At 42.3% G+C, this 27651-nt stretch overlaps 1 protein-coding gene across 1 annotated transcript in view; it reads left to right on the top strand.

Moving 5' to 3' along the window:
- The window catches only part of LOC126204064 (collagenase-like), a 44613-nt gene extending 17455 nt beyond the window's left edge, over positions 1–27158 (top strand). The window contains exons 3-4 of the mRNA XM_049938487.1: positions 9606–9742; positions 26991–27158. Coding sequence (XP_049794444.1) covers positions 9606–9742; positions 26991–27158 — 305 coding nt within the window. The remainder of the gene's footprint in view (positions 1–9605; positions 9743–26990) is intronic.
- Positions 27159–27651: the final 493 nt, after the last annotated feature.

Genomic DNA, 27651 nt, shown 5'->3' with positions numbered 1-27651 from the left:
TACAGCAACCAAAGGCTACTATTTGTTGCAATTTCATTGAGAAAATGCAGCAGGTCTACTAAAGGGATTGCCCGTCCTACACTTGTACATGCTCTTCTGGAATACTGCTGTGCGGTGTGGGATCTGCATCAGATAGGATCGATGGCGGACATCGAAAAGTTTGGAAGAAGAGCACCTCGGTTTCTACTACGGCGAAATATGGAAGAGAGTGTCACAGATACGGTACGTGGAATTAAAAGAAAGGCGTATTTAGTTGCAGCAGGATTTTCTCATTAAATTTTAATCACCAAGTTTCTTCTCAGAGTGAAAAGATATTTTGTTGGCACCCACCTACATAGGGAGGAAGGATAATCATAATAAAACAAGAGAAATCAGAGACCGCATGGAAAGATTTAAGTATTCGTTTTTCCTGCACGCTTTAGAGAGTGGAACGGTTAAGAAATAAATTGAAGGTGGTTCAATGAAACCCTGGAACGGTAGAGAAATAGCTTGAAGGTGGTGCAGTGGACACTTTGCCAGGCACTTAGTCGTGAATTGCAGAGTAATCGTGTAGATGTAGATTTACATACAGGCGATCCTGTGTCCTGTTTAATATAAGATTCTAATCATCATTAGTTCTGATTTTAGGCCTAGCTAATGCTATTGTCGGAAGATGGTTCAGACATGTCCGAAAGAACAAACACCACACAGTAATATAACTGATTCAACCTGATTGGCAATGGATACGCAACCTTCAGTGCGGATGCACGATTTCAGTTAGATCTCCAGCGGGAATCTAAAATTAGCTAGTATGGAAGACGTAGACGGGAACAGGGGATGGTGGCGCTAGGTAGGACTGTGGGTTTCCTGGCGAGAGTACTGAGGTAGTCCGCGCATTTGCCATAAACACTGTGGCCAGGTGGCGTAGTGGTTTACACAATTGCCGAGTAAGCAAAAGATCCCGGGTTTGAGGCCCAGTCGAGCAAACATTTTCACTCATCGCCGCTGATTCCTCAAAAAGTCCCAATGCACCTTATATCCTCACTTCCTTCTCTTTCATTTTCTTTTCCCCCCCTCCGCCTTAAATTTATACACGTAAGAGCCAACGAAACAAGTACGCCTGCCTAATATAGTGTAGGGCCCCCGCGAGCATGAAGACGTCCCGCATCATGACGTGGCATGGATTCGACTAATGTCTGGAGTGGCGCTGTAGGGAACTGACACCATGAATCCTGCAGGGCTGTCCATAAATCCGTAAGAATACGAGAGGGTCGTGATCTCTTCTGCAAAGCACGTTGCAAGGCATCCCAGATACGCTCAATAATGTTTATGTCTGAGGAGTCTTGTGGCCAGCGGAAGGGTTTAAACTCGTAAGAGTGTTCCTGCAGCAATTCTGGATGTGTATGGTGCCGCTTTGTCTTGCTGGAATTGCCCAAGTCCGTCGGACAGACAGGATGCTTACGTATGTGTCACCTGTCACAGTCGTATCTAGACGTATCAGGGGTCCCAAATCACTCCAACTGCACACGTCCCACACCATTACAGAGCCTCACCAGCTCGAACAGTCCCCTGCTGACATGTAGGGTCCACGGATTCATGAGGTTGCCTCGATGCCCTTACACGTCCATCCGCTCGATACAGTTTGAAACGAGACTCGTCCGATCAGGCAACATGTTTCCAGCCAGCAATAGGCCAATGTCTGTGATGGCGGGCGCAGGAAACGCGTAGATCTTCGTGTCGTGCAGTCATCAAGGGTACACGAGTGTGCCTTCGGCTCCGAAAGCCCATATCGATGATATTTCGTTGAACGGTTCGCACGCTGACACTCGGTGATGGCCCAGTATTGAAATCTGCAGCAATTTGCGGAAGGGTTGCACTTCTGTCACGTTTAACGGTTCTTTCAGTCGTCGTTGGTCCGTTCTTGCAGGATCTTTCTCCGGCCGCGGCGATGTCGGAGATTTGATGTTTTACTGGGTTCCTGGGTACACTCGTGAAATGGTCGTACGCAAAAATTCCCACTTCACCGCTACCACGGAAATGCGGTGTCCCATCGCTCCTTCGTCGACTACAACACCACATTCAAACTCATTTAAGTCTTGATAACCTGCCATTGTAGCAGCAGTAACCGATGTAACAACTGCGCTAGACCCTTGTTATATAGGAGCTGCCGACCGCAGCGCCGTATTCTGCCAGTTTACATATTTATGTATTTGAATATGCATGCCTACACCAGTTTTATTTGCACAACATCATGATTCTGCCCCCTATCTTCAAAGGTTCTTAAGATTTAAATACGAAGCTCAAGAATGCCCCAAATAACAGCATTTTACAAGTATAATATGATGGAAAAGTAGTTTTCAAAACACACAGGCAATAAACATCTCTCGATTGAGTTTGACTAAAACACAACAAATAACTCAGTTCATTAAAAGGAAAGAAAAACAGTTAAAGCTGGGTCATATGAAAGCGAGACGCATCGGGCCATGTGGTACGGACGAACGGTCCCGAAATTTCTAAGCAACCAGTGGGAACACGCCCCAAGGCACAGACCTATGATGATAGACGAACAGAGATGTAATTTTTAAGTAAAACAAATAAAAACTTGAGTCATCAGATTACACGCTGGCAGCATAGACAAAACAGTTGTGCTAAGGCGTTACGCCTGGCTGTAAAGTAGTTCGGTGGCTGAGCGAAGTTCAGCTTCACATCACACCACGAGGCGGAAACCGAGAAACGTAGGCGGGGTGGAAACCATAGGTGGAAGGAAGACACGAACGGTTGGCTGATGAACATCGCCGGCTGGAGTGGCCGTGCGGTTCTAGGCGCTACAGTCTGGAACCGAGCGACCGCTACTGTCGCAGGTTCGAATCCTGCCTCGGGCATGGATGTGTGTGATGTCCTTAGGTTAGTTAGGTTTAATTAGTTCTCAGTTCTAGGCGACTGATGATCTTAGAAGTTAAGTCGCATAGTTCTCAGAGCCATTTGAACCAATTTTTTGATGAACATCACCTGCCTTAATCGCAGAATTGATCTGGAAGTATAACAAACTAAAATACATGCAACAGGATTTGCTCAAGTAAGACATTTGGACGTCACGAGTAATGACATACTGAACATAAAAAAATTACAAAATCCTGATAATTTGAAACACACTGTCAAATCACAACTCTACGACAGTTACCAAACTGAAGCGAGTGACACGCTCCCCAAATCGCCTGGCGAGACGCAGAAACAGGAAACAGCAACAACAACAACAGGAGGCTGAACCGAGTCCGATGTAGACACAACAGGGCAAACATCAGCAGCAAGCCAACCAGTGACAGTTATCACTCTCACAATGGGGAGCGAGATCAGTCTCTACGAATGCCACAAGATCTCGGCACCGAAGAAACGAACTAGAAGTAGTTCACAGAGCATCCACAGCCACTCTGCGTTGGCAAACAGTAAAGAAACTTGCAGCCGCCAGAAGATGTGTGGATGACGACGACCCACAGCTCGCCTCCAAAACTGGCAGGCGAAGACATAATATGTCCACTCACGTTTCCGGTACACATCCCTCGTGTGCGGAAGATGCTAAGCCAGACGAACTTGGAAGTACGACAGTAGAACAAACAGCCAGTCCGTCAACCCGCAGACCTGCGCTGTCTGTGCTGCTTCGCTCACTCGCCTACCCGAAAATCGGCCTCTGTGTCACTCTCGGCAAACGTGTCACACAATCACCACGCCAAGATCAGATAACATAAGGAATGAGAGAGAGTTCTAATTGCTGTTAATCGAATGTATATTCGATATAACGCTGTTAATTACTTATATCAGCAAATGCTATCACTCTTCATTTAATTTGTCCACGTATATCTTTTGGCGAAAGTTTTCGTTGTTACGTGATGTGAAACGAAATTGATACATTCACTTTTCTAACTTAGAGTCACCGCTGCTCCGAAGGAAGTTCTCTGGAGTCCGCGCTCCACTGTTCTTGAAGACCGTTGATCTGCAGCAAGATGGGGATGGCAATCTCGTTGATTAACAAACTAACTGACGAAACTGAAATATACAAGCTTTTGGGTTCTCTGGCATATCGGACCGTAGCGAACCGCACGAAAAGAGTATAAACTGTTTCCATAAGAGTGGCGACTGGTTTGTATTGGGTCATTATTGTAGACATAGATTTCACATTCAGCAACTAACAACTACTTAACTATGTATTTAAACTGCAAGTCATCAGTTTATTACTTCTCTTTTCAAACAAGTGATCAGCAGCTTGGCTCCCACTCGAAGAAACCACCCTCTGGAAAACAATCAACAGATCAGTTAAAGATCACGAAAAATATTTCAATTTACTGCACGAATTAAACGCGGCGTAATTGCTCTCTCTTAAGGTGATTGCTGTTGGTTCTGTAATTTTCGATCCCTCTTCGATATCTTTTTGCTCCCGGCAACTTCTGCGATGGTCTTGAAATAAATCTCATTGCTTGGAATTCTTCTCATTTTTTTATATCTTTGACACTTGCAATTTACCCTTCTTTGTCGATCTTCGAAAGTAAACTCTTTTCTTGAAGTATTAGCAAATTACAGCAACACTAGGCAACGACCATTTTCCAGAAACATCCAAGTTCGACTTCTTTTTCCTTTGCAAATAATAACAGCATTATCTGGCTCAAGATGCCGTCCCAGTTATCCTCCAAACTTCTTCTCTTTCCACTAATACTAAAGCTACTCTTCTTTTCACAAACCGCATTAATTTTTCGCAAAATTACACCGCCCTCCTGTCATGTTGTGTTAACGTATCCAAGTCCCACTGTGAACTACGCACTCGTCATCTGTATCTTCCTAGATCACAATTTTTTGCTACACAAATAAAACGTACAGAATATTACATATGTGATTGCACTAGAAATAATAACATTACTAACTTACATAACAATTTCTTATTATATCGTTCAAACTCTAAATCTCTGGGTGGTATTACAATGTCCTCTAACATGAACCATAACGTGTTGGTACCCCATTGGGCGCCTCCCCAGGTGGCGGATAAGGGAAAGTTTTCTAGATATAGGTGGTACTACGGAAATGAAATACCCAGGGCGGACCAAAAACCAACAAAAAACACAAACCCAATGGTGTCTGTTCAGTATCTGGTGGCCAGTGATCAGCGTCTGTTCCTCTAGTTGAGGCGGCTGTACTAAAAATTTCTCCTACTCAAAAATTGAGTCGTATACCTGTGGTCTCAACAGATATCACCATAAAAACAAAAAATCAACATCAACACATGATGAAAAAGACGACTACAGAGTCACTACCCCAGGCACCAGTCGACAGACTGGATTCACTTGATCATCGGATTCTGGGGGATCAGGGACACCATGGGAAGAAGAATCGGAGCTTCTGAAACACTTCTCACACTCTCAAAACGAAACGTAAGAACTTCATTGGCACAATCAATGTGAACACCCTCTCTAAAACAGACAAATTAATGCAACTCACCAGCGCACTGCAAAGACAAGTTTCATGGATGAAGGATACTTTAACACAGAGAATTACAGGATCTCCAAGGGAAAACCTGCCATAAAAGTAAGAGACAAACTACCACTTTTCGGAACTGGATTCACCGTACACACGTCCGTGTTCGACTCCCAATGAAAGAGTCTCCCTGCTTTCAGTAAAATCAGCTAATATAGGCCACAATTTTATCAATGTGCACGCCCCCACAAATCACCACAATAAAATCGACCCTGAAACAGTGGACAACTTGTGGGAGACACTAGAAGAAACAACAAATAAAATACCAAGGCATCCTGCGAAAATCTTATTAGGCGATTTTAACATACAGTTAGGCAAGGAAAAAAATTCAGAGTTAGCACTGGCCCCCATACCAAACACAAACGTACCAACAAGAATGGTGAAAAAGTAATAGACTTCTGCAGAAACTTCGGACTTAAAATCATAAATACCCAATTTCAAAAACCAGCACATAAATTAACCACATGGAGATCACCCATCTCTTAAAGGGTGAAGACCAAATTGAACATGTCGCAATCTGCAAGGAAAACATAAAACAAATTCTAAACGTCAGAGCCCGCAAAGGTGTCTTTGAATCAGATCATCATCTCCTCAAAATAAAAACAAAATTCCAACCCAACAGAATGCTAAAAAGGCCACCCAAATGTATCAAAACAGATCCGGAATATCTTAAACTCAACAAAGGAAGAATCGTCATGCAAATCAATCAGGAAAAATCAACAGACTGTAAGAAACTAACAGAGAAAATTCAGGAAGCCATCAAATTAGGACGACCCCCTCACACCCGGAAACTTCGCTGGTGGAACGCAACTTGCGATCAGGCAGTCGACAACCGAATAACTGCGTGGAGAAAATTTAGCAGACTCAAAAATTGCACAAGTCTGCCATTTTAAATACCTCAGAGGTACTATACAGTCCTCAGGATTAAACCGAATCTCCAGTGCTCTAAGAATCATCGAACTCCAGAAGGCCTACAAGCTAACATGAACGCCTTACAAGTAGAAGTGTATTTCGACAGACGCAAAATTAAGGCACCATAGAATAGTGATGCTTCCAGAAGCAATCTACGAGGCTGAAACAATGGTGATTGATGGTCATTCAAAAATTAGGGAAATAGAAAAGCAGGTAAGAAAAATTCTCAGCACGATTTAAGGGAGAAACAACAAAAACGGCACATGGATGAAGAGACCACAAAACGAGCTGCATATAAAGACCAACACAGCAACAGACGAAATCAGAAAATGCCAAGCCAAATTTTGTACACATATCTACAGGATGGAAGACTCCAGAACAGCAAAGAAACTTTTCAATATTATAACAAAGAATAAATGTGGCACAGAATGGCTGAAAGAAGCCCAGAGGGATCTGCAGCAGACCAACATAAAAAATCTCGAAGACCACACTGAGTGCCGGAATAAAACCACAAGTGTGAAGTTTGGGGAAAGAACATCGCGCCAGCCTAGTAAAAAATGGAGAGAAGAACGGAAGAAGAAGCATTCTTAGAGGATGAATAGCTTTGGGAAGCAAAGATGAAAAACGTCCGGAGATAAAATTATGAATTCAAGTTCAATCGCTCTCCTAAAGGGGAACAATCGTTATAATAATAATCATATATATATAGCGACGGTATTATATATATGCAGTGCACTCCTCCAAAGTATTAAAATGGTGGAGAGGATGTTCCTTAATCATTGAATTGACAACTCAGTTTTTCAAACAGGAAAGGCTAAGACTTTTTTTTATAATAGAGGCGTGGCAGCGTGATCGTGTTCCTAGGGTCATCTGCGAGTGTGTGTCTTATCAGTGAAAAGTTTGAAAAGCCTTAAGGAACACCGTGTCGTTATTTTTTCAAGTGTTAAACTTAACTTCTTCCATGTTTGTCTACAAATGTAAGGGAATTGTAAGTAGGTTTAACTACATTACATACATTTGGAGGATAACAGCGACGGTATCTTGAGACAAATAATGCTGTTATTATTTGCAAGGAAAGGTGAGTCGAACTTGGAACTTTCTGGAAAATGGTCCTGCACTAGTTGCTGTAATCTGCTAATACAGGGTATTTCGAATGCATATGTTTATTAAACTTTAAGACATACGAATATGAAATTTTACACACATATTTTTGAACCTCTCAAGTTCAGATTACAGACGTTCAATATGTCCTCCACCAGCGACACCGAACAATATCACATCGATATTCAAACCCCTCCCATACTCGGGCAAGCATGTCCTTTGTCACTGATGTTATGGCAGTACGGATCCGGTTTTTCAACTCTTCCAGGTTCTGTGGGAGTGGTGGTACATAAACGTTGTCTTTAACGAAACCCCACAGGAAGAAGTCAGAGGGTGACAAATCCGGTGACCGTGGAGCACAGCTGAGACAAGCTAAGTCGCCAGTTCCTTGACGACCAGTCACGGTTCGGAAGAGTTTCATTCAAGTATTCACGCACTTGGCGACTCCAGTGAGGGAGTGCCCCGTATTATTGATAAATAAAATTGTCTTCGTGCAGCCTCGGAAACAACCAGTTTTGCAACTCGAATGGCACGACGAGTTGGTTTTGAAGGATTACGATGGAAAGCAGTTTGAATTCGTGCAACATTTGCTTCAGAAACACGAGGGTGGCCTGGATTCTTTCCTTTACATTCAAGTCCTGTATCTAGAAACTGTCGATACCATCTGCGAATGATGCACCCATTCGAAGGATCAATTTGGTTCCTCAACCTGAAACTTCTTTGCACTGTAATCTCAGAATGGCACTTCGCAAACTCGAGGATACAAAATTGCTGCTGCGGAGAAGCCCTTTTAAACGTATGACGGTTACCAAGCAAAACAGAATACAACTAATATCTAGCGGCTTTTAATATAGACTAGACTATGTATTCGTTTCCCCAGTAGCCGATCCGAGACGTAGCGATCGATAGTTTGGACAAAATAATACTTTGTAATGGTATATTGTTTTTGAAACACCCTGCAATTTATATGTCTGTTTATACAACAAATGTTTTCTTTGTATTTAGCTGATTATCTCTATAAAATTCCAAAATAGTCCTTTGAAAAACAAATTACTGAATCTGCGCAAACAAAAAGCTACAGTTGCGTTAACTATATATCATTGTTCGTCATGCAAAAAAATTATTTCATTTTTATATTTTAATCATTTTGACACATTAGTGTATTTTGGTAATATATTCTTGTATAAGTGAACTCTAAGGAAAAAAGAATGTATGTGGTAGAAGTGGGCAATGAGTTATTGCTACCTTTGCACTCTATATCATTGTTAGTCATGTAACAAATCATTGTACTGTAGTAGTTATATCGTTTTCACTCACTTGAGCTCTTTGGTAAAATATTCTTTCGTGAATAACCTACGAAAAATCTATGTATGTTATAGAGATGGAGAATTGTTCATTCATTACGATTATAGTTTCCTCTTCAGCAGGCAGTATAATTTCTAATAAAGTTGTTCAAAATAATTCAACATAAATTAGTTATACTGACTATTACAAATATTACTATAACATTCTATAGTAAACCATTAATCAGTCTACAATACAGCTCTTAATAAAACCAGAAACCAAATAACAGGAGTTACGTAAGACAGTTTTCAATTAGCCTGCAAGTGTTTACTCTGGGAAACTTCTTGCATTCCAGTGAAAAAATTTTTGATTAGACCTGTGAAGTAGATTTACATTTTTACTTTCCTTCTTAAGGTTTGAGATGTGTTACTAGTATTAGGTGTCATGCAGGAGGCTAATAAATGTTGTGATGTTAATGAAGTTATATATGCATCACTGTGGTACCAATTCGCAAGTCAATTTCCGTATGTAGCTAGATACAAAAACAAATCTAATGTATTGATAGAATGAAATGTGACTCGTTTTCAGGCATAACGAAATAACTTTTGAAAGACTGAATTTAGTAACTAAACTAACCGAAATGAGTAATTATTGCAGTGATTGTTAGTGTGACTCTTCATTTCATTAATCATAGATCCTTCCAGATCGAATACTTTTGAGTCGATTTTATTAACTTTTTTGGATATAGTAAATGGATTCTCATGTTGTTATGAAAACACTAATACGATATGATAAAAATGTTTTGATTATAGATTCAACCTGTTCTGAGATTCTAATGTGGACTGAGCTTGAAGTCATATCGTATAAAGCATGTTTGGGTTACTATTACCCAGGCGTTATTCTTAAAAGTACACTGTGCGCCAAAAGCGAGGACTCTGACGTCTGCCGGGTGAGTAGAATGTGTGTTTCGTTCTGGTAACCTCCTACTTGTCAACACATTATCTTATGAGTTCCTGAACATGGCATTAACTGTGAGATTGAAAAACTGTTAACAATCAAACATGCAATTACTTAACATTACATACAGTTATTTCAAAGAATATTCAGTAATTGCTATTGGTAGCTGAGTCAAATTGTTCAGTTCCGCTTACTGTTACTCCTACGGACATGTCACATAATGCAGCCCAGAGGTGCAGCTAGTTTCCTGAGATTTCAGTGTCATTGATCTGTAACTTTTAGGAGAAATCAATGAGGAAGAACTGAAGGGAGGTTCAACCGTTCAATACGGTTCCTATATACACCTATTAAGTGATACAGCGGGAGGCAATTAATATGGCTATGGAATAGCCTGACATCGTGATATTAATAAAAATTAATCGCAGCCTGCTAATTCTGTGACATTTGCAACAAATAACAGGAGTTAATGTTCCAGCTTGGGGAACACAAAGAGATTGTTTTATAATCGTTTTATTTCCATAAAATATATCTCTTGTGAATTATATATACTCATAGATTGACTGCAGCGGCCATTTACAAAGCTTACTGTCAAATCAATTAAAACTTCTCCATCACATACTGTGATAAAAGAAGTAAATAGTAATATGCTCATTGTGGTGACAATTATTTCAGGACGACGTTCCTGGACGTTAGTCATCCTAGACTTTTCACGGATGTGATGTAGCGCATTTCGCACCTACTCTCCATTGCAATGGTGAGTTGCCATTGTGAGGTTCAGGGCGCTGTGCGCCTGTGGCAGCAAAATTTCTTGGCAGCAAATGTGAATGGAGTGGCATGGCCTCTGTGTCTGCCAGTGATGATTTTGACAGATAGAGGTCGCCTTTGCACACAGAAAATTGTAGCACCTACCAGCCGACATCCATGAACCTCACCAAAGTAATCACAGGAAGCGTTCCATACCATGGGACCTCTCTCCACTTGCATTCTGCAGAATGTTCTCTCGGCGGGTATACTCATCTGACTTATCACTTTTGGTTGTTTGTCTTGCCAGTCAAATCAGTTTGTAGAAACATTTGTTGCTCTGGCGTAAGTCTCTCTTTTCCCGCATCTCCACTCGCCAAGAATACACTCTCTCAAAAGTATTCCACTGCAATCCTGTATTCAGGCTAGTTTGCCATCTTTTAAACTTCGTTTTGCTTGGGCGTAGTGTTTTTCTTGTCCCTACGCCCAACTATTTTCCATTATCGCCGACATATAGGGCAAAGTAAGCCTTGAGTCGGGTCCCTCAAACCTTTATCTAGAAACGCCATCTAGAAGTTATCCGCAGCTTCGTAGTCCTGCACTGTGCCATTCTAAACACCTTCATGTCTTGGAGCAAGCAGGTTCCCCTCCCATAAATCCACAACAATTAATGTCTGTTCCATGTATTGCGGAAATGTATCCACTAAATGAAGTATTTTGCAGATATCATTGTACCTTATACCACTGTGTCAAAAGCTACGTTTGAAAGGCGTCAATCGAGTCACCTCTCGTATAATTTTGGTGGTTATTCTTTATCAAGTTCAGCAGAGCATCTTTCCTCTGCCTGCATCTGTTCATGTTTTTCATACTCATATGTTTGATGCCAAGGAGGGAGATCATGCAGGAGAAACTGGATATGTGTATGTTTATTCTCATCTTAATTACAACTGACGGTAAATAAGTATCTATAACCACTTGCCACAAGCATGGGTACTGGCTCTTTTTGAATGAATGTGCGTGCAATTACAAGTGCACGAAACTAGGCAAATTCGTGCGGTTGTTCTAGGTTTAGCTTTGCAGTAGGAGCCTGCGCAGACAGTTGGATGTTATTTTCGAATTTCGAAGCCAGCTCTGGAGTGACAGGCTGACACTGTGTGGCCACACACGTCTGTGTGTGCCCAGGCACGCGGCTGTGCAGTTGGTCATTTCGAAAGCAAGCGATGGGACGCTGTCTTCAGAGCTTCAGCTATTGAAAGGAGTGGAAAATTTTAGGCCGAAAGGACCAGGTGTTCCTCTCCGGTCTTCTGGTTGGTGAAAACGCCTCCTCATACTGATAAAACCATTTCAGTGCGCCCCCACCAAGTTAGTTAGTTAGCATCTCAGTGATTCGTCAGTGTGCCCGCATCTAGTTAGTTACGTGTTCTATTGATCAGTCTCACGGAAACCGACATGGTGTGGAATGTGTCAAGTGGGTAAGAAATGCACACGTGAATCAAGGTTTCTTCTTAAAAATAAAATAAAAAATACTTTAAAATTTTTGTTACCTACCTCGTTCCCTTAAATGGCACAAAACGCATATGTTATACCTATAGATTTTTTTTTTATTCCTATTCAAGAATTCAGCTATGGTGTAAAAGGAGTAGTCAAGCAGATATGATATGAATTTATTTTTGAAACTATTACTGCTGTCTGTCAGATATTTATTTCATCTTGTAATTTATCGAAAAGTCTTAGAGCAGCATATTTTTCCCCTTTCTTCACCAAAGATAGGTTATGTAGAGGATAGTGTAAGTCTTTCTTTCTTCTGGTATTATGATCATGAAAGTCAATGTTGTTTTTAAACTGGTCCATGTTGTTAAGAACAAATTTCATTACTCCGTAAATGTACTGTGAGGCTGTCATAGCAATTCCTAACTTTTTAAACAGATGCCTAGAAGATGTGCGGCTATGAGCCCTTCATATTATTCTAACCACTTTCTTTCGAGCAGTGAATGATTTTTTCCCAAGTGTTGTGTCACCCCAAAATATTATTCCATATGACATCAGAGAGTAATTGTATGCAAAGTATATTAGCTTCCTAATTTCTATGTCCTCAAAATTAACAATTATTCTGATCACAAAACATGCTGAACCTAGTCACATTAGGAGATACAAAATATGATTTTTGCCATTAAGATTCTCACTGGACTCGCATTCCCGAGGACGACCGTTCAATCCTGCGTTCGGCCATCCTCATTTGGGTTTTTCTCTAAATCGCTACAGGAAAATGCCGGGATGGTTCCTTTGAAAGGGCACAGCCGACTTCCTTCCCTAAACCGATCAGATCGATGACCTCGCTGCTTGGTCTCCTCTCCCAACCAACCCAACCCAACCCAACCCAATTAAGATGCTTATCTATATCTGCATCCAAAAAGTTAGTATGCTCTACCCTGGCTATAGACTTCTGTTGATGTGTTATGTTTATTGAATGAACTGTACTCTTTGCAGAAGAAAATTCGATGTACTGTGTTTTTTTTTTTTTCAAATTTCAGAGCAAGCCCATTTGCAGAAAACCAATCAATAATGTTTACAAAGACAATATTTGTATCATTTTCTATTGGAGTTTCTTTTACTGGATTAGTAACGATGCTTGTATCATCAACAAACAGTGTTAGTTTAGCTTCTTGTTTCAGATAAGAAGGGAGGTCGTTCACATATATCACGAACAGAAGGGGACCCATGATCGAACCCTGTGGAACAGCTAATATAATTGCACCCCAGTTAGATGAAGTGTAAAACTTCCTTAAATCACTTAAATCATGTAAAGAAACTTTTTGTTTCCTGTTCTGTAGATTTGACTTGAACCACTCATATGCTGTTCCATTTATGCCATATACTTGTAATTTCTGTAACATAATGTCATGGTTCACACGATCAAACGCTTTGGATAAGTCACAGAAAATTCCTGTTGCTGACATATAATTGTTTAAAGACTCAATTATGTGGGCAGTGAAACTGTATAGTGCTGTTTCAGTAGAACAGCATTTCTGAAATCCAAACTGTGATTTACTAAGTATCGCATTACTGTTGAGATGGCTAACCACCCTTGAGTACATTACTTTCTCAACGATTTTTGAAAATGTTGTAAGCAAGGATATTGGCCGGTAATTATTGACATCTGTGGTGTCCCCTTTTTTGTAGAGAGGCTTGACAGTGGTATATTTCAACCTATCTCGGAAAATACCTTGAGTTAGTGATGCATTACAGATGTGTCTCAGAACATCATCTGTAACTGCTCCACATTGTTTTAATATTTTGTTAGAGATGGCACCTACTCCAACAGAACAATTATTTTTCAAAGATTTAATGATTTTCCTTATTTCACAAAAGGTTGTTAGATGAAAATTAATCTGACAAGGATTTCCCAAAACTGACTCTTCCATGTACTGCTTCCCTCTCTCTTTTGAGCTATTTTAACATTTTTTTCACCTGCACTTAAGAAATGGTTGTTAAATACATTAGGTACTTGTGTACTGTTGGTTAAGATGGTCTAGTTGTCTTTAATAGTAATGCTACCCACCCCAGTGGCTACTTTTCCTGTCTGTCTTCTAACAACATTGCATACTGATTTGATTTTATTGACTGAATTGTTAATTTCATCTCTAATACACATATTTTTCGGTTTTCTAACAACTTTTCTTAGCATGTTACAATAAATTTATGGTGTAAAATTACTTCTGGGTCCTTATTAATTCTTGCTGTCTCGTACAATTTTCTTTTTCTTTCTGAAGATACTTTAATACCTGTAGTAATCCAAGGTCTCTTTGAAAACTGTTTTGTGTTACATTTATTTTTTTTAGGCAAAAATGTTCAAAAAGGGATATAAATTTATCAATAAATATGTTGCATTTATCGTTAGCATTTGGCTCATTATATACATCTCCCCAATTAACATTTCTTAAACTTTCTCTGAAGTGCTCTATAGATACCGGGTTGCCGATATCTGTATCCTGAGGTGAGCCAGTTCAGATTTACAGATTGCTTACATGGCTTCAGAAGAAGTGAGACGCAGCCAGCAGTTGCCGGTCTGTGATCAAGTGGGTTGTGATTTTTTAATGGGAATTAGTTCAATTTTGAGAGGTCTCTCTACAACTACAATTAAATTCAGTCATTAGGGACAGTATGGAATTCTAGCGAGTTCTAGAATCATTTTACAAAAGTTCATATGGAACCAAAGTCGCTCTTTAATCTGTCATTATTCACTTTATTTGTCACTTGTCCAGTCTGTTATCATGATCCTTTCCACTGTGAGTTATGGGTAATCTTTGATGATTCGTTTATTAATGGAAAGTGGCATATTTTTCTTCAAAATCTTTGTGTGCGAGGAATTGCAAGTCCATTAGGTTACTATCGTTAGTCCGCATGGAACCAGAGGTTTAGTGTCTCTTATGTGTGCTCCATGTAGCTGCTCTTCCAGGAGTATTTATTTATTTATTTTATTTATTTGTTGAACGCGATCTGATTAGGCTCATAGGCCCCTCTCTGATATCTGATCATTGTTTCACACATACAGTACTTTTTTTACATCATATTTACCTAAGAAATAACAATTTTGATATGACAACTAGTATTAAAATGATTTAATTGTCTGAAGAGGTAGTGTGACTACATTATACTGGCTATGAACTAATAACGTCAATACTATCACTCCTTGTACTACTGCAGCTGCTGCTGCTAATACTGATAACAGTTATAATAATTGTGATATAATAGCAATAATTATAGTGGCAGATACTCGTATAAGAGGAATTTACGGGTATACTAAATAGATGTTTTCTTATATAGCGAGTACCGGGAACAGGAGATATAAGATGAATACATCTGCTAAGAATATTGGGGAATGAGGAAGATCAAATTGGGAAGTGGGATGCACAAGTGGAACTAGAAGCACAGGGACAATGTTAATCCTTATTGTTGCTTAACTAGGTATTTCATTACCTGTCTTTCAAGCTGGAGATTCTATTTAGTTCAGTAACTTTATGTAGGAGGTTGTTGTAAAGTCAGGTTTCTGCTACTGAGAAGGACTTCAGGATGATGGCTGACCTGTGGAATGGAACGGAAACGAGTGTGGAATGAATGTTTCTGCCGTGTTGTTCAGGTAAGAGCGTTAAAGTCGAGGAGAGATATGAGAGAGTGATCACGCGTAAGGGTAGACAGAGAGTATGAAAATCTCTGCGCTTGTCTGAATGCAGCGTGGGTAGATGTGGCGAAACACGATCAAAGTGTCGAATATCACAGATATAACGAACACAGACACCCATAACCAGTTCCAGAAGCAGTAAGCTTACTTTTAAAAGGTCTTGCAGGATAATATCACTCTAATCAACAGTTGGAAGTACACTCCTGGAAATGGAAAAAAGAACACATTGACACCGGTGTGTCAGACCCACCATACTTGCTCCGGACACTGCGAGAGGGCTGTACAAGCAATGATCACACGCACGGCACAGCGGACACACCAGGAACCGCGGTGTTGGCCGTCGAATGGCGCTAGCTGCGCAGCATTTGTGCACCGCCGCCGTCAGTGTCAGCCAGTTTGCCGTGGCATACGGAGCTCCATCGCAGTCTTTAACACTGGTAGCATGCCGCGACAGCGTGGACGTGAACCGTATGTGCAGTTGACGGACTTTGAGCGAGGGCGTATAGTGGGCATGCGGGAGGCCGGGTGGACGTACCGCCGAATTGCTCAACACGTGGGGCGTGAGGTCTCCACAGTACATCGATGTTGTCGCCAGTGGTCGGCGGAAGGTGCACGTGCCCGTCGACCTGGGACCGGACCGCAGCGACGCACGGATGCACGCCAAGACCGTAGGATCCTACGCAGTGCCGTAGGGGACCGCACCGCCACTTCCCAGCAAATTAGGGACACTGTTGCTCCTGGGGTATCGGCGAGGACCATTCGCAACCGTCTCCATGAAGCTGGGCTACGGTCCCGCATACCGTTAGGCCGTCTTCCGCTCACGCCCCAACATCGTGCAGCCCGCCTCCAGTGGTGTCGCGACAGGCGTGAATGGAGGGACGAATGGAGACGTGTCGTCTTCAGCGATGAGAGTCGCTTCTGCCTTGGTGCCAATGATGGTCGTATGCGTGTTTGGCGCCGTGCAGGTGAGCGCCACAATCAGGACTGCATACGACCGAGGCACACAGGGCCAACACCCGGCATCATGGTGTGGGGAGCGATCTCCTACACTGGCCGTACACCACTGGTGATCGTCGAGGGGACACTGAATAGTGCACGGTACATCCAAACCGTCATCGAACCCATCGTTCTACCATTCCTAGACCGGCAAGGGAACTTGCTGTTCCAACAGGACAATGCACGCCCGCATGTATCCCGTGCCACCCAACGTGCTCTAGAAGGTGTAAGTCAACTACCCTGGCCAGCAAGATCTCCGGATCTGTCCCCCATTGAGCATGTTTGGGACTGGATGAAGCGTCGTCTCACGCGGTCTGCACGTCCAGCACGAACGCTGGTCCAACTGAGGCGCCAGGTGGAAATGGCATGGCAAGCCGTTCCACAGGACTACATCCAGCATCTCTACGATCGTCTCCATGGGAGAATAGCAGCCTGCATTGCTGCGAAAGGTGGATATACACTGTACTAGTGCCGACATTGTGCATGCTCTGTTGCCTGTGTCTATGTGCCTGTGGTTCTGTCAGTGTGATCATGTGATGTATCTGACTCCAGGAATGTGTCAATAAAGTTTCCCCTTCCTGGGACAATGAATTCACGGTGTTCTTATTTCAATTTCCAGGAGTGTATAAGTGTTTGTAGAAGTTGCATTTTCAGATCAAGAGGGAACAAATTTTTATATTTTTGTAAAGCATGGAGAGATGCTGATGCCTTTTTTTACGTTGCAGTTACATGCTCAGACTAATTTATATTTTCATCTGTTATTACTCCCAGACTATTTGATTAAGGAGGGAGGTTGATATTTGTCCCATTTTGGGTTAAAGATGATAGGGGTTCCAGATATTCGTGGCTAATGAGCCTAGAATGACCAATTAGTACCGCTTGGTTAAATGTAAGCGTAGGCTTCCGCGGCCGTGTCTTCTTCAATAAAATTCTTCAGGGTATCAGACCGCATCGCCATAATTTAAAATGCGCCAACGTTTCGGCCAGCGTTGCAGCTAGCCTTCATCAGGGCCTTACGTTAACTGCTAAATGAATTTTTTTTTTTTTTTTTTTTCTTTATTGTGATTTCATTCCCCTGCCCCATATGGGCAGGGGAGGGCTGTCAGCAGCACAATCCGCCGCTCTTCAGCCGCTAAATGAACACACTTGGTTCTTTAAATAGCTGCACGAGAAAACCGTGTCGTTACTTGATTGGCTGTAAAAGGAGGAGGAGGAGGGGTGAAAGGTATGCTTTATTGGTGTTTCCTTTATTATCTGTCATTGGCTGAAATAGCTGTTTTCTATTGGTCTTTATATTAATCCACCCCATTGGAGGAGACGGACGAATAGCGAACAGGTAATGGCTGTGACGTCACACTGTTTCCATGCTGTCCAGAAGCCGGCTGCGGCGTGCCATTGCTTTGTGTGCTCGCGACCACTACTGCGGCTCTTCGCGTGTCTGCATGGGCCGCCACGGCTCTGCCGCCGCTCCGTAGCCCTGCTATTGCAGGCAGCCAAGACCTCGGAAGCTTGTACCCGTCCTCTCTATTCATGTTGGCGGGTCTTTTGGCTATTTCTATCGCCTCTCTAATCTTTCTTTTGAAAGTGAGAGGCTGTTTCGCCAGGACGCGGGCTTCTTGAAAAAATATTGGTTTCCCCCACTCGTCTCGGTGTTCCGCCACTGCTGACTTAGTGTGTTGTTTCAGGCTGATATATCTTTCATGTTCCGAGAGCGTTGTGCTAATCGGACGTCCCGTCTCACCTATGTAGACTAATCCACACGCACAACCAATTTCATACACGCCAGCTGTGTGTAGTTTGTCAACTGCAATCTTGGTAGAACCGAGCATGTCTGATATTTTGTTTCTGCTTCGGAAAATTGGTTTGATGTCGGCTTTTCGTAGAATTTTGCCAATACGTTCGGTGACCCCTTGTACATATGGTAACACAGCAATGCTCTGTGCCTCCTTCTCCTCTTCCCTATTAGTCTTCTCCCTTGTCGACATGGTGCTGTCTATCATCTGCTTCCCAAAGCCATTAGTTCCGAAGATGGACCTGAGGCGTTCAAGTTCTGTCTTCAGATGTTCTTCGCCGCTTATCCTGTACGCTCTCTTCGTTAGCGTGTGCAGGGCGGACTTCTTCTGCGCGGGGTGATGGTGGGAGGAGGCGTGGAGGTACCTGTCCGTATTGGTTGGTTTCCTGTACACTTTGTGGCCAAGTTTACCATCAGGTTTTCGATAAACTTCCACGTCGAGAAAAGGCAGCACACCGTTCTTCTCTGTTTCCATTTTAAACTGAATATTCCTGTGCTGTTGGTTAAGGTGCTTGTGGAAGTTCTGTAACTCCTCTTCTCCGTGGGGCCAGATGACGAAAGTATCATCGACATAGCGAAGCCAACAATTTGGACGTAACGGTGCGGACTGGAGGGCTGTTTCCTCAAATGCCTCCATGAAAATTTCTGCTGCGATAGGCGATAGGGGTGAGCCCATAGCTACACCGTCAGTTTGTTCATAAAATTGACCTCTCCACTTGAAATAGGTGGTCGTCAGACAGTGGCGCACAAGCTCACATATATCAGGTGCCACGCGTTCTTCTAGGATGTTCACAGTATCTGACACTGGGACATTCGTGAATAGGGATTTGACGTCGAAACTAACCATCAGATCTTGGTCCGTAACACGCATTTCCTTTAGGAGAGACACGAAGTGAGTGGAATCCTTAACGTAGGACTCGGTTTGATGCACTAGGTGTCGGAGCCTAGGTGCCAGTTCTTTCGCTAGGTAGTAGGTCGGCGAATTTATACTGTTTACTATGGGCCTTAAGGGGAAGTCGGTTTTGTGTACCTTCGGTACACCATATATCCTTGGTGCCTGTGTCACTTGCGGGATGAATCTTCTGGCCTTGTCGAAGTTGATTCTAGAGTGCTTGAGCAGTGCCTGCGTCGTTTTGATTACCTTGGCCGCCGGATCTCCCTGAAGTTTCTTGTAGATAGGTTCTGCGAGAATATCTTCCATTCGTTTGTTGTAATCAGTTGTGTCCAAGACTACAGTGGCGTTGCCCTTATCTGCCTGTACCACTACTAAGTGGGGGTTGTCCCTGAGTTCCTTGATGGCATGGTATTCCTCAGCGTTGATGTTTTGCTTCGGTGGCTTTGCTTTATTCAGAACTCTGACCGTTTCCTGCCGGATCTTCTCCGCCTCGGCCTGTGGCAGATGACGTACCGAAGCCTCTACGGATTCTATGGTATCTAATAGGGAAGAGGAGAAGGAGGCACAGAGCATTGCTGTGTTACCATATGTACAAGGGGTCACCGAACGTATTGGCAAAATTCTACGAAAAGCCGACATCAAACCAATTTTCCGAAGCAGAAACAAAATATCAGACATGCTGGTTCTACCAAGATTGCAGTTGACAAACTACACACAGCTGGCGTGTATGAAATTGGTTGTGCGTGTGGATTAGTCTACATAGGTGAGACGGGACGTCCGATTAGCACAACGCTCTCGGAACATGAAAGATATATCCGCCTGAAACAACACACTAAGTCAGCAGTGGCGGAACACCGAGACGAGTGGGGGAAACCAATATTTTTTCAAGAAGCCCGCGTCCTGGCGAAACAGCCTCTCACTTTCAAAAGAAAGATTAGAGAGGCGATAGAAATAGCCAAAAGACCCGCCAACATGAATAGAGAGGACGGGTACAAGCTTCCGAGGTCTTGGCTGCCTGCAATAGCAGGGCTACGGAGCGGCGGCAGAGCCGTGGCGGCCCATGCAGACACGCGGAGAGCCGCAGTAGTGGTCGCGAGCACACAAAGCAATGGCACGCCGCAGCCGGCTTCTGGACAGCATGGAAACAGTATGACGTCACAGCCATCACCTGTTCGCTATTCGTCCGTCTCCTCCAATGGGGTGGATTAATATAAAGACCAATAGAAAACAGCTATTTCAGCCAATGACAGATAATAAAGGAAACACCAATAAAGCATACCTTTCACCCCTCCTCCTCCTCCTTTTACAGCCAATCAAGTAACGACACGGTTTTCTCGTGCAGCTATTTAAGGAACCAAGTGTGTTCATTTAGCAGTTAACGTAAGGCCCTGATGAAGGCTAGCTGCATCGCTGGCCGAAACGTTGGCGCATTTTAAATTATGACGATGCGGTCTGATACCCTGAAGAATTTTATTGAAGGAGTACCGCTTGGGTTTGGATGGGTTGAGCTTTAACCCTATACCTTGCGTCCATTTTGTTAGTGCACACTGGTCAGTATTCAGATTATCGATAACTGTCTTCAGGTTCATTGATTTCGCACTTAGACACAACGGGAGGTCGTCAGCGTAATTGTGGTTTTCCCGTAGCACAAAACTGATGACAAATCATTTACGTACAGTGAAAAGCATATAGAAGCTAATACCGAACATTGGGATAAGCCTGATTCTGTCTACTTTGTGACTTTATGTTCCCGAACATGATGGACTGCTGGTGAGAATCGAGAATGAGCGAAATCATTGCACAGTACTTAGCGAGAAATTTGGGCTGATAAGTTCTGCAAGTAAAATGTCATGGTCGAATACCATGATGAAATCTAAGAAGCTCATAGTAGTTGCCTCTCGTGCATCAATGGGAAGCTTCTGTTGTCGGTTCATGTATGGGCGCGAATGAGTTTTGCATTTCTCACAGCTTGACTGACTCTCTTCCGTTCCCGTTTGTACGTACTACGATTTTCAGGCGTGGGACGCTGTTTATATGCCTAATGTGCAGCGTCTCTGAGATTCATGAGCTGTTTTACTTCTTCAATCAGTCAAGATATAGGTTTTCTTTTTTACTTTCCCGGTCTTTGAGAGGCATATTTGTCATATAGTTGAGAAAGTTTAACTCATGAAATATGCTTCATCTGTGATATAAATGTTCATAATGCAGCTAATTAGTTTTAAGCTTCACCCCAACGTACATGCTCGTTTGCTTCCCATTTTCCTGTAATATCTAACCACTGGAGACTAGGACTAACAATCAATTAATATTCACTCAATCTCAGACGACTTGGCAGTCAGTTATTCATATTGTGTTAAGAATGGTATTTGTCCAACAGTTACCTCGTTGTAAGGAGAACTTTTATCTGACGCCGCCTGGCAGGATTCGACACCGCAAATCTTTTGGTAAACGTTAGACAGGAAATATTTAATGTTTAATATTCTCTTACGGGAACGTCCAATTTCTGTACTGCAAAGAGAGTGCAGTGTTGAAAAATTGCAACATTGTAGCGGCGTCGTTTTCTAGAAACTTGGCCGGCCGCTGTGGCCGAGCGGTTCTAGGCGCTTCAGTCTAGAACCGCGCGACCGCTGCGGTCGCAGGTTCGAATCCTGCCTCGGGCATGGCTGTGTGTAATGTCCTTGGGTTAGTTACGTTTAAGTAGTTCTAACTTCTAGGGGACTGATGACCTCAGATGTTAAGTCCCATACTGCTAAGAGCCATTTGAACCATTTTGTAGAAACTTGTAACGTGTTTTTGGAGAGGTGCTAATTTTTAATCAAAGTGAATAATAGGTGTGTGTGTGTTTGTGTGTGTATGTATGTGTGTGTGTGTGTGTGTGTGTGTGTGTGTGTGTGTGTGTGTGTGCAAAACATAAGTGTTTTCATCCAGTTATAAAGCGGTATCAGATAATTTTTAATTTTGTCCTTCGTAAATCGTAAAAGAGTTCTCGGTTGCTCCTCTAGCTGGCATGGCATGTATAGGTGTACAGAATCGCAGGAACAAAAGTTTCTTGAAGTGCAAAGCAACAGTGCGCCACCTAAAAGTCAGGAGAGCTAGGTAGCGGAGGCCAAGAGAACGGCGATGTTTGGTTAATGGAAAACGAACAGTTAAGAGTTACAGAAGCTCACTCTTTAGTTTGACGCTTATCTGATGTGCCGGGTACGAGGACCGGTATGAAATCAACAGACGGTAGGCAAAATGCGGTACAAGGAATGCCTGCAAGGGTTAAGCAGGTATCGTCGGAGGCCAAAGAAACTGTAAGCACACAAACTGGGGCCGTTTCAGGAACATGGGCTCGGTACACTTCAGTTCACGATGCATTTTAGAATCTGCAGGTACTGAGTTAGGAACAAAGATCGAGAAATAAGGAACGAGATACAATTCGCAGTACATTACTTTCAATTGGATTTACAATAAGAATGCTCGCGCTTAGAGCAGAGATGCAGGGGCAGAGTACAGAAATTAACCTTACATTAAACTGCCGTCAGTACTGTTTCTTCAAATTTAAGTTACATCTGGTCCACTCTTACGTACTTAGCTTGGAATAAATGGAGACAGTCAAGGAGTCCGTCAAGCGGATTTTTTATCTGCTTTAAACAGAAAAAAAGCCCGACACATTGTTCCAAAGGGAAGAAATGGACAGATGCGGTTGTAACTTCGGATGTACCTCATGGGAGTGCTAGAGGGACGTCACTGTCGTGTACTGCAATTTTTATGTTTCATCCACTTCTGTTATTAACCAAAAATAACATTAAGCAGTTTAATGTAATGGTACTAGGTCCTTGAAGAGATTTCTGCAACATGTCTTGTTATCAGCTTTCCGTAACCAGAATGAATTTTCATTCTGTGGTGGAGTGTGCGGTGAAATGAAACTTTCTGACAGTTTAAAATCGTGCACTGCAAAGCCAAAGTCTGTAAGGTAGGAGATGAGGTACTGGCGGAAGTAAAACAGCGAGGGACGGTCTCGAGTCGCGCTCGGATAGTTCAGTCAGTGGAGCACTTCCCCCCAAATAGCAAAGGTTCCACGACCGATTGCCGGACCAGCAACGTAGTTCTAATCTGCCAGTATGTTTCAACTTAACTTAATATTCCTACTGCACACTTCTGTAAAATAAAAACTCTGTCACCTCATCAGATCTGCTCCAATTGGTTATGCGATTAGTCAATAATGAACGGATGTACGCAAAGTGTGATAGCAATCCCGGTTGCATTTCACTTCAGAGGGAAACTGCTAGGTGCAAATCAAGCTGGAATGAGCTCTTTGGTTAACTTATCCACGAGTGGGTGGAAATTAAAAAGCTGGAAGATGACGAAGGCGAGAATTTTAGAACTGCAAGATGACAATGGCGATAAATGTTTTTTTTTTTTAGCATTCGATAACAATGAAACACCTAAACACAGCGCTTAGAAACGCAATCTGGTGATGGTGGGGAAACTTTTTGACCGTAATTAAAATAAAACAGCCACTGACAGCACAGTGCTTTTTTTATCTAAAACGATACAGGCCAATTAGTACGTATAGTCTGCCATATTCAAAAGTATCCAATTATACTACAGTTTTGCACATCAAAAATTTACGTAAGTTTTCTCGCCTGAATTGACGACATATTCAAAAAAAGTATATGAACAATCTGTTTTTTCTTTATTGAAATTACGTGAGCACACATATACACAGACACATGCACACACAGATTTAGAAATATTTGGCAGATGCGGTAACCTCATAGCTCTTATGCTTTCCTCCATCAATGAAAAATTTTAAGTGTGTGTTGCATCATTTCACACAGGACAGCTCAAGTACTTCTGAATGGATGACTTTTTTTTGTTAAGACTGTAATGTATTAGATTAATAGTCAGCCTCCTATTAAACCGACGGATCTTTCACATAAAATGAATTAAATTCATACAATCTACGTTTTTTTTTTTTCGCACAGTATATTCTCGAATCAGAAACATACAAATTTACAGTAGCCATACACATCAATAAATATGTACATATATATACACAAATTGTATTTATATTACATGTGCCCAGTGCTTTGCAGCCTCCAAGGCGCTTTGAGTGGCTTGTAGGAGATCAATCTTCGTGCAGGATGTAGGGCACAAAAGGCACTGGAGCATGTGGATTGTGGTTTGTTCTTGTCCACATTCACAGGACGTATCTTCTGCTATGAAGCCCCATCTCTTCAGGTTGTCTCTGGATCGTCCAACTCCTGATCGTAATCTGTTTAAAGATTTACACACCAGCCAGCTCTCGTTGTGTCCAGGTGGTAGTTCTTCAGCTTCTGGTGTCTACAGGTGAGGCGTCGACTTCTTCCATAACTCCAGTCTTGTCTTCTCTGGTGAAATGGTGAGCTTCTCGGATGTTCTCAGGAAGCTCTTTCGCTACCTCAGCCGTTGCTGTGGTGGATTATGTCCGTGCAGTGGATGGGCACTGTCCTGTTCCACTTTCAGTCTCTCCTTGTTGGCAGCCACTGTTCTGCGTATCCATGGTGGCGCTATTTCAGCCAGGCAGTAGAGCTTATCAGTTGGGGTAGGTCTTAAGCAACCTGTGATCAACCTGCAGGTTTCGTTGAGAGCAATGTCTACTTGTCTGGCATGAGATGACCTGTACCAGACTGGAGAAGCATATTCAGCAGTAGAAAAGCACAGTGCCATTGCAGAACAGCGAATAGTTTGTGGATGTGATCCCCACTGTGTCCCCGCTAGTTTGCGAATTAGGTTGTTTCGAGCGGAGATTGTCATTTTGGTGTTCTTGCAGTGAGTTTTGAATGTCAGAGCTCTATCTAGAGTGACTCCCAAGTATATAGGTGCGTGATTATGCTGGAGTTGGGTGCCTGACCATGCAATTCGTAGCTCACGGTTAGCTTCCCTGTTCCTTAAATGAAAGGCACACACTTGTGTCTTCGAAGGGTTTGGTCTGAGTTGGTTCCGATTGTAGTAGCTTGACAGTGTTCTAAGTGCTGTTGTCAGGTTTCTTTCCACTCTTTCAAAGCATGAATCAGTTAGAAAGCTCATTCAAAGTTTTTACACCTTCACACACACGATTCACGTTTAACTTTCTCTTGCATTACAAATTTCATTTTCATGATACAATTAGTCATCATCTTTCTAGTGGTAATAAGCCCAAGCTAAAGTATTCACATTACCTGGATATATAAAACATTTGCCGGCCGAAGTGGCCGTGCGGTTAAAGGCGCTGCAGTCTGGAACCGCAGGACCGCTACGGTCGCAGGTTCGAATCCTGCCTCGGGCATGGATGTTTGTGATGTCCTTAGGTTAGTTAGGTTTAACTAGTTCTAAGTTCTAGGGGACTAATGACCTCAGCAGTTGAGTCCCATAGTGCTCAGAGCCATTTGAACCATTTTTATAAAACGTTTATCATCACTTGCCAGCTAACCTAACTTGTGTAGTTTACCACGACTTCTGGAGTGATTAACACACGTGCCCATACAGCTTGTCAGAAAGTGATTTAATGTAATGAGAAAGACTTTGTATAGAAAATATTTCATGTACTTGAATTATGTATCACAACTGGTTAAAATGGTTTTTACGTTGCAGTAGTCTACTGGTAAATAAACTAGTGTACATCCAGAAATAACTGTGCAGCTGTGCTCACCTTCCCATACGGTATGAGACACTTATCATCTTCTGCCAAAAACATTTTTCTTTCGGATTCATGAATAATAGTGTGATTGGCAAAACTGTCCAGAATGAACGAAAAGTAAGAGACATAAAACTAGTGACATCCTGTTAAGGTAAAGAGAGATCAGATCAACATACTTGCGTGAAAGGCTTTTTTCTGTTACAAACTTAAATAAGACAGGGTAACGTGGCAACCTGAGTGAGGAAACTCTACAAATCGATCTGGATCTGTCTGTATAGCGACAGTTTGCGCCAGATACAAACTTTACTATGCCTTCAGCATGCCACAAATAATAAACAACACAAAGAATTTGTTTTGTTTGTGGGCTATGTTTTTGAGAAATATGAGATATGATACCTTTGTTTCACTCTGCCACTGCACTTTCGCTGTTCTTTCCACTTTCGCCTCTGCCGATTCAAAGGCATGTCAAATGTTCCTCAAATCTATTTCCTACTTTTATACAAACAGGCCCAGAAAAAATTTTACCCGCAGTTTTTTTTATATTGAAGTTTTGTTCAGAAAGCATGATTTTAATGACACCTCATTTGATTTACAAGCTTCATCTGTCCTCAATGTAGTACTTCATTCGCAGGAAACCATTTTGATGTTTAAATAGCACAGAAAAGTAATTTTGTTATGTACAAAATAGATAGATCTTGGAGAGATGAAGTTTTTTGAAACAATATTGACATAGCTAACAGCAACTGTTCCCGAAACATTTCGATATTTCCTCAGATCACTAATGAAAGTTTTCTTAATCACCGCGATTTCTTCCAACCAATTAAACTTTTTTTTTAACTAGACCTGATGCTGGGCAATTTGAGACTCCATTTGTCCATTTTCCACTCTTCGTATGGCTCCGAAACTTCAGACGAACATTCATTGTGTAATATGTAGGCAGGCTTGTTTTCACTGTGCTCAAACATTTGACCAAAACCTGTTTGCATTGCAGGGTGACAGCGGCGGGGCTCTTGTTCTCAAGACCGCATCAGGCTACAAGCAGATCGGTGTGTCGAGCTTTGGGTCACCTGCGGGATGCAACACACCGACGCCATCTGCTTTCGCCAGGGTGACCTCCTTTCTCGACTGGATCACCAAAACTGCCGAAATCAGTGTTTAGCGAGAAGCTAGCATTGCCTGCTAGACGGTTCATTTGTGGTGCCATCTAGTAGTCTCTTCTAACATGAACTGTGTGAAATAGTCACTCTGGCAGTAACATTTGTAGAAGGAAGCAGTGATCTGACGAAGTAATGTGTGTGCTTTGAGAAGAAAATTTTTATTGTGAAGTTACATGTTTTTCCCCCTCCTTTTAATGATATTCAGTGGATCAGAACACTTAACATCTAGCTTCGTTGCTCCTTACGTGCTTTAGGTACTGTGTTTTCACAAATATAATGATGGAATTACTAAAGTGTGTCATGTATGGATCTTCGCTGGAATAACAGTAACTAGCAATCGAGGCAGAATATTTAGTAATTGGACAAAACAAACGATCTAGCACTTCTACATCGACATTTTAGCATATCTCTTCACAGTTACATTTAAAAGGGGAAGTCTTTGAGAAGGACCAGATTGTGGTGAAGACTATACCTTGATCAAAATAATAAAGTATT

This window comes from Schistocerca nitens, chromosome 9 (assembly GCF_023898315.1).
Source record: "Schistocerca nitens isolate TAMUIC-IGC-003100 chromosome 9, iqSchNite1.1, whole genome shotgun sequence".
Taxonomy (NCBI): Eukaryota; Metazoa; Arthropoda; class Insecta; order Orthoptera; family Acrididae; genus Schistocerca; species Schistocerca nitens.
This window is presented reverse-complemented; position numbering and strand designations above follow the sequence as displayed.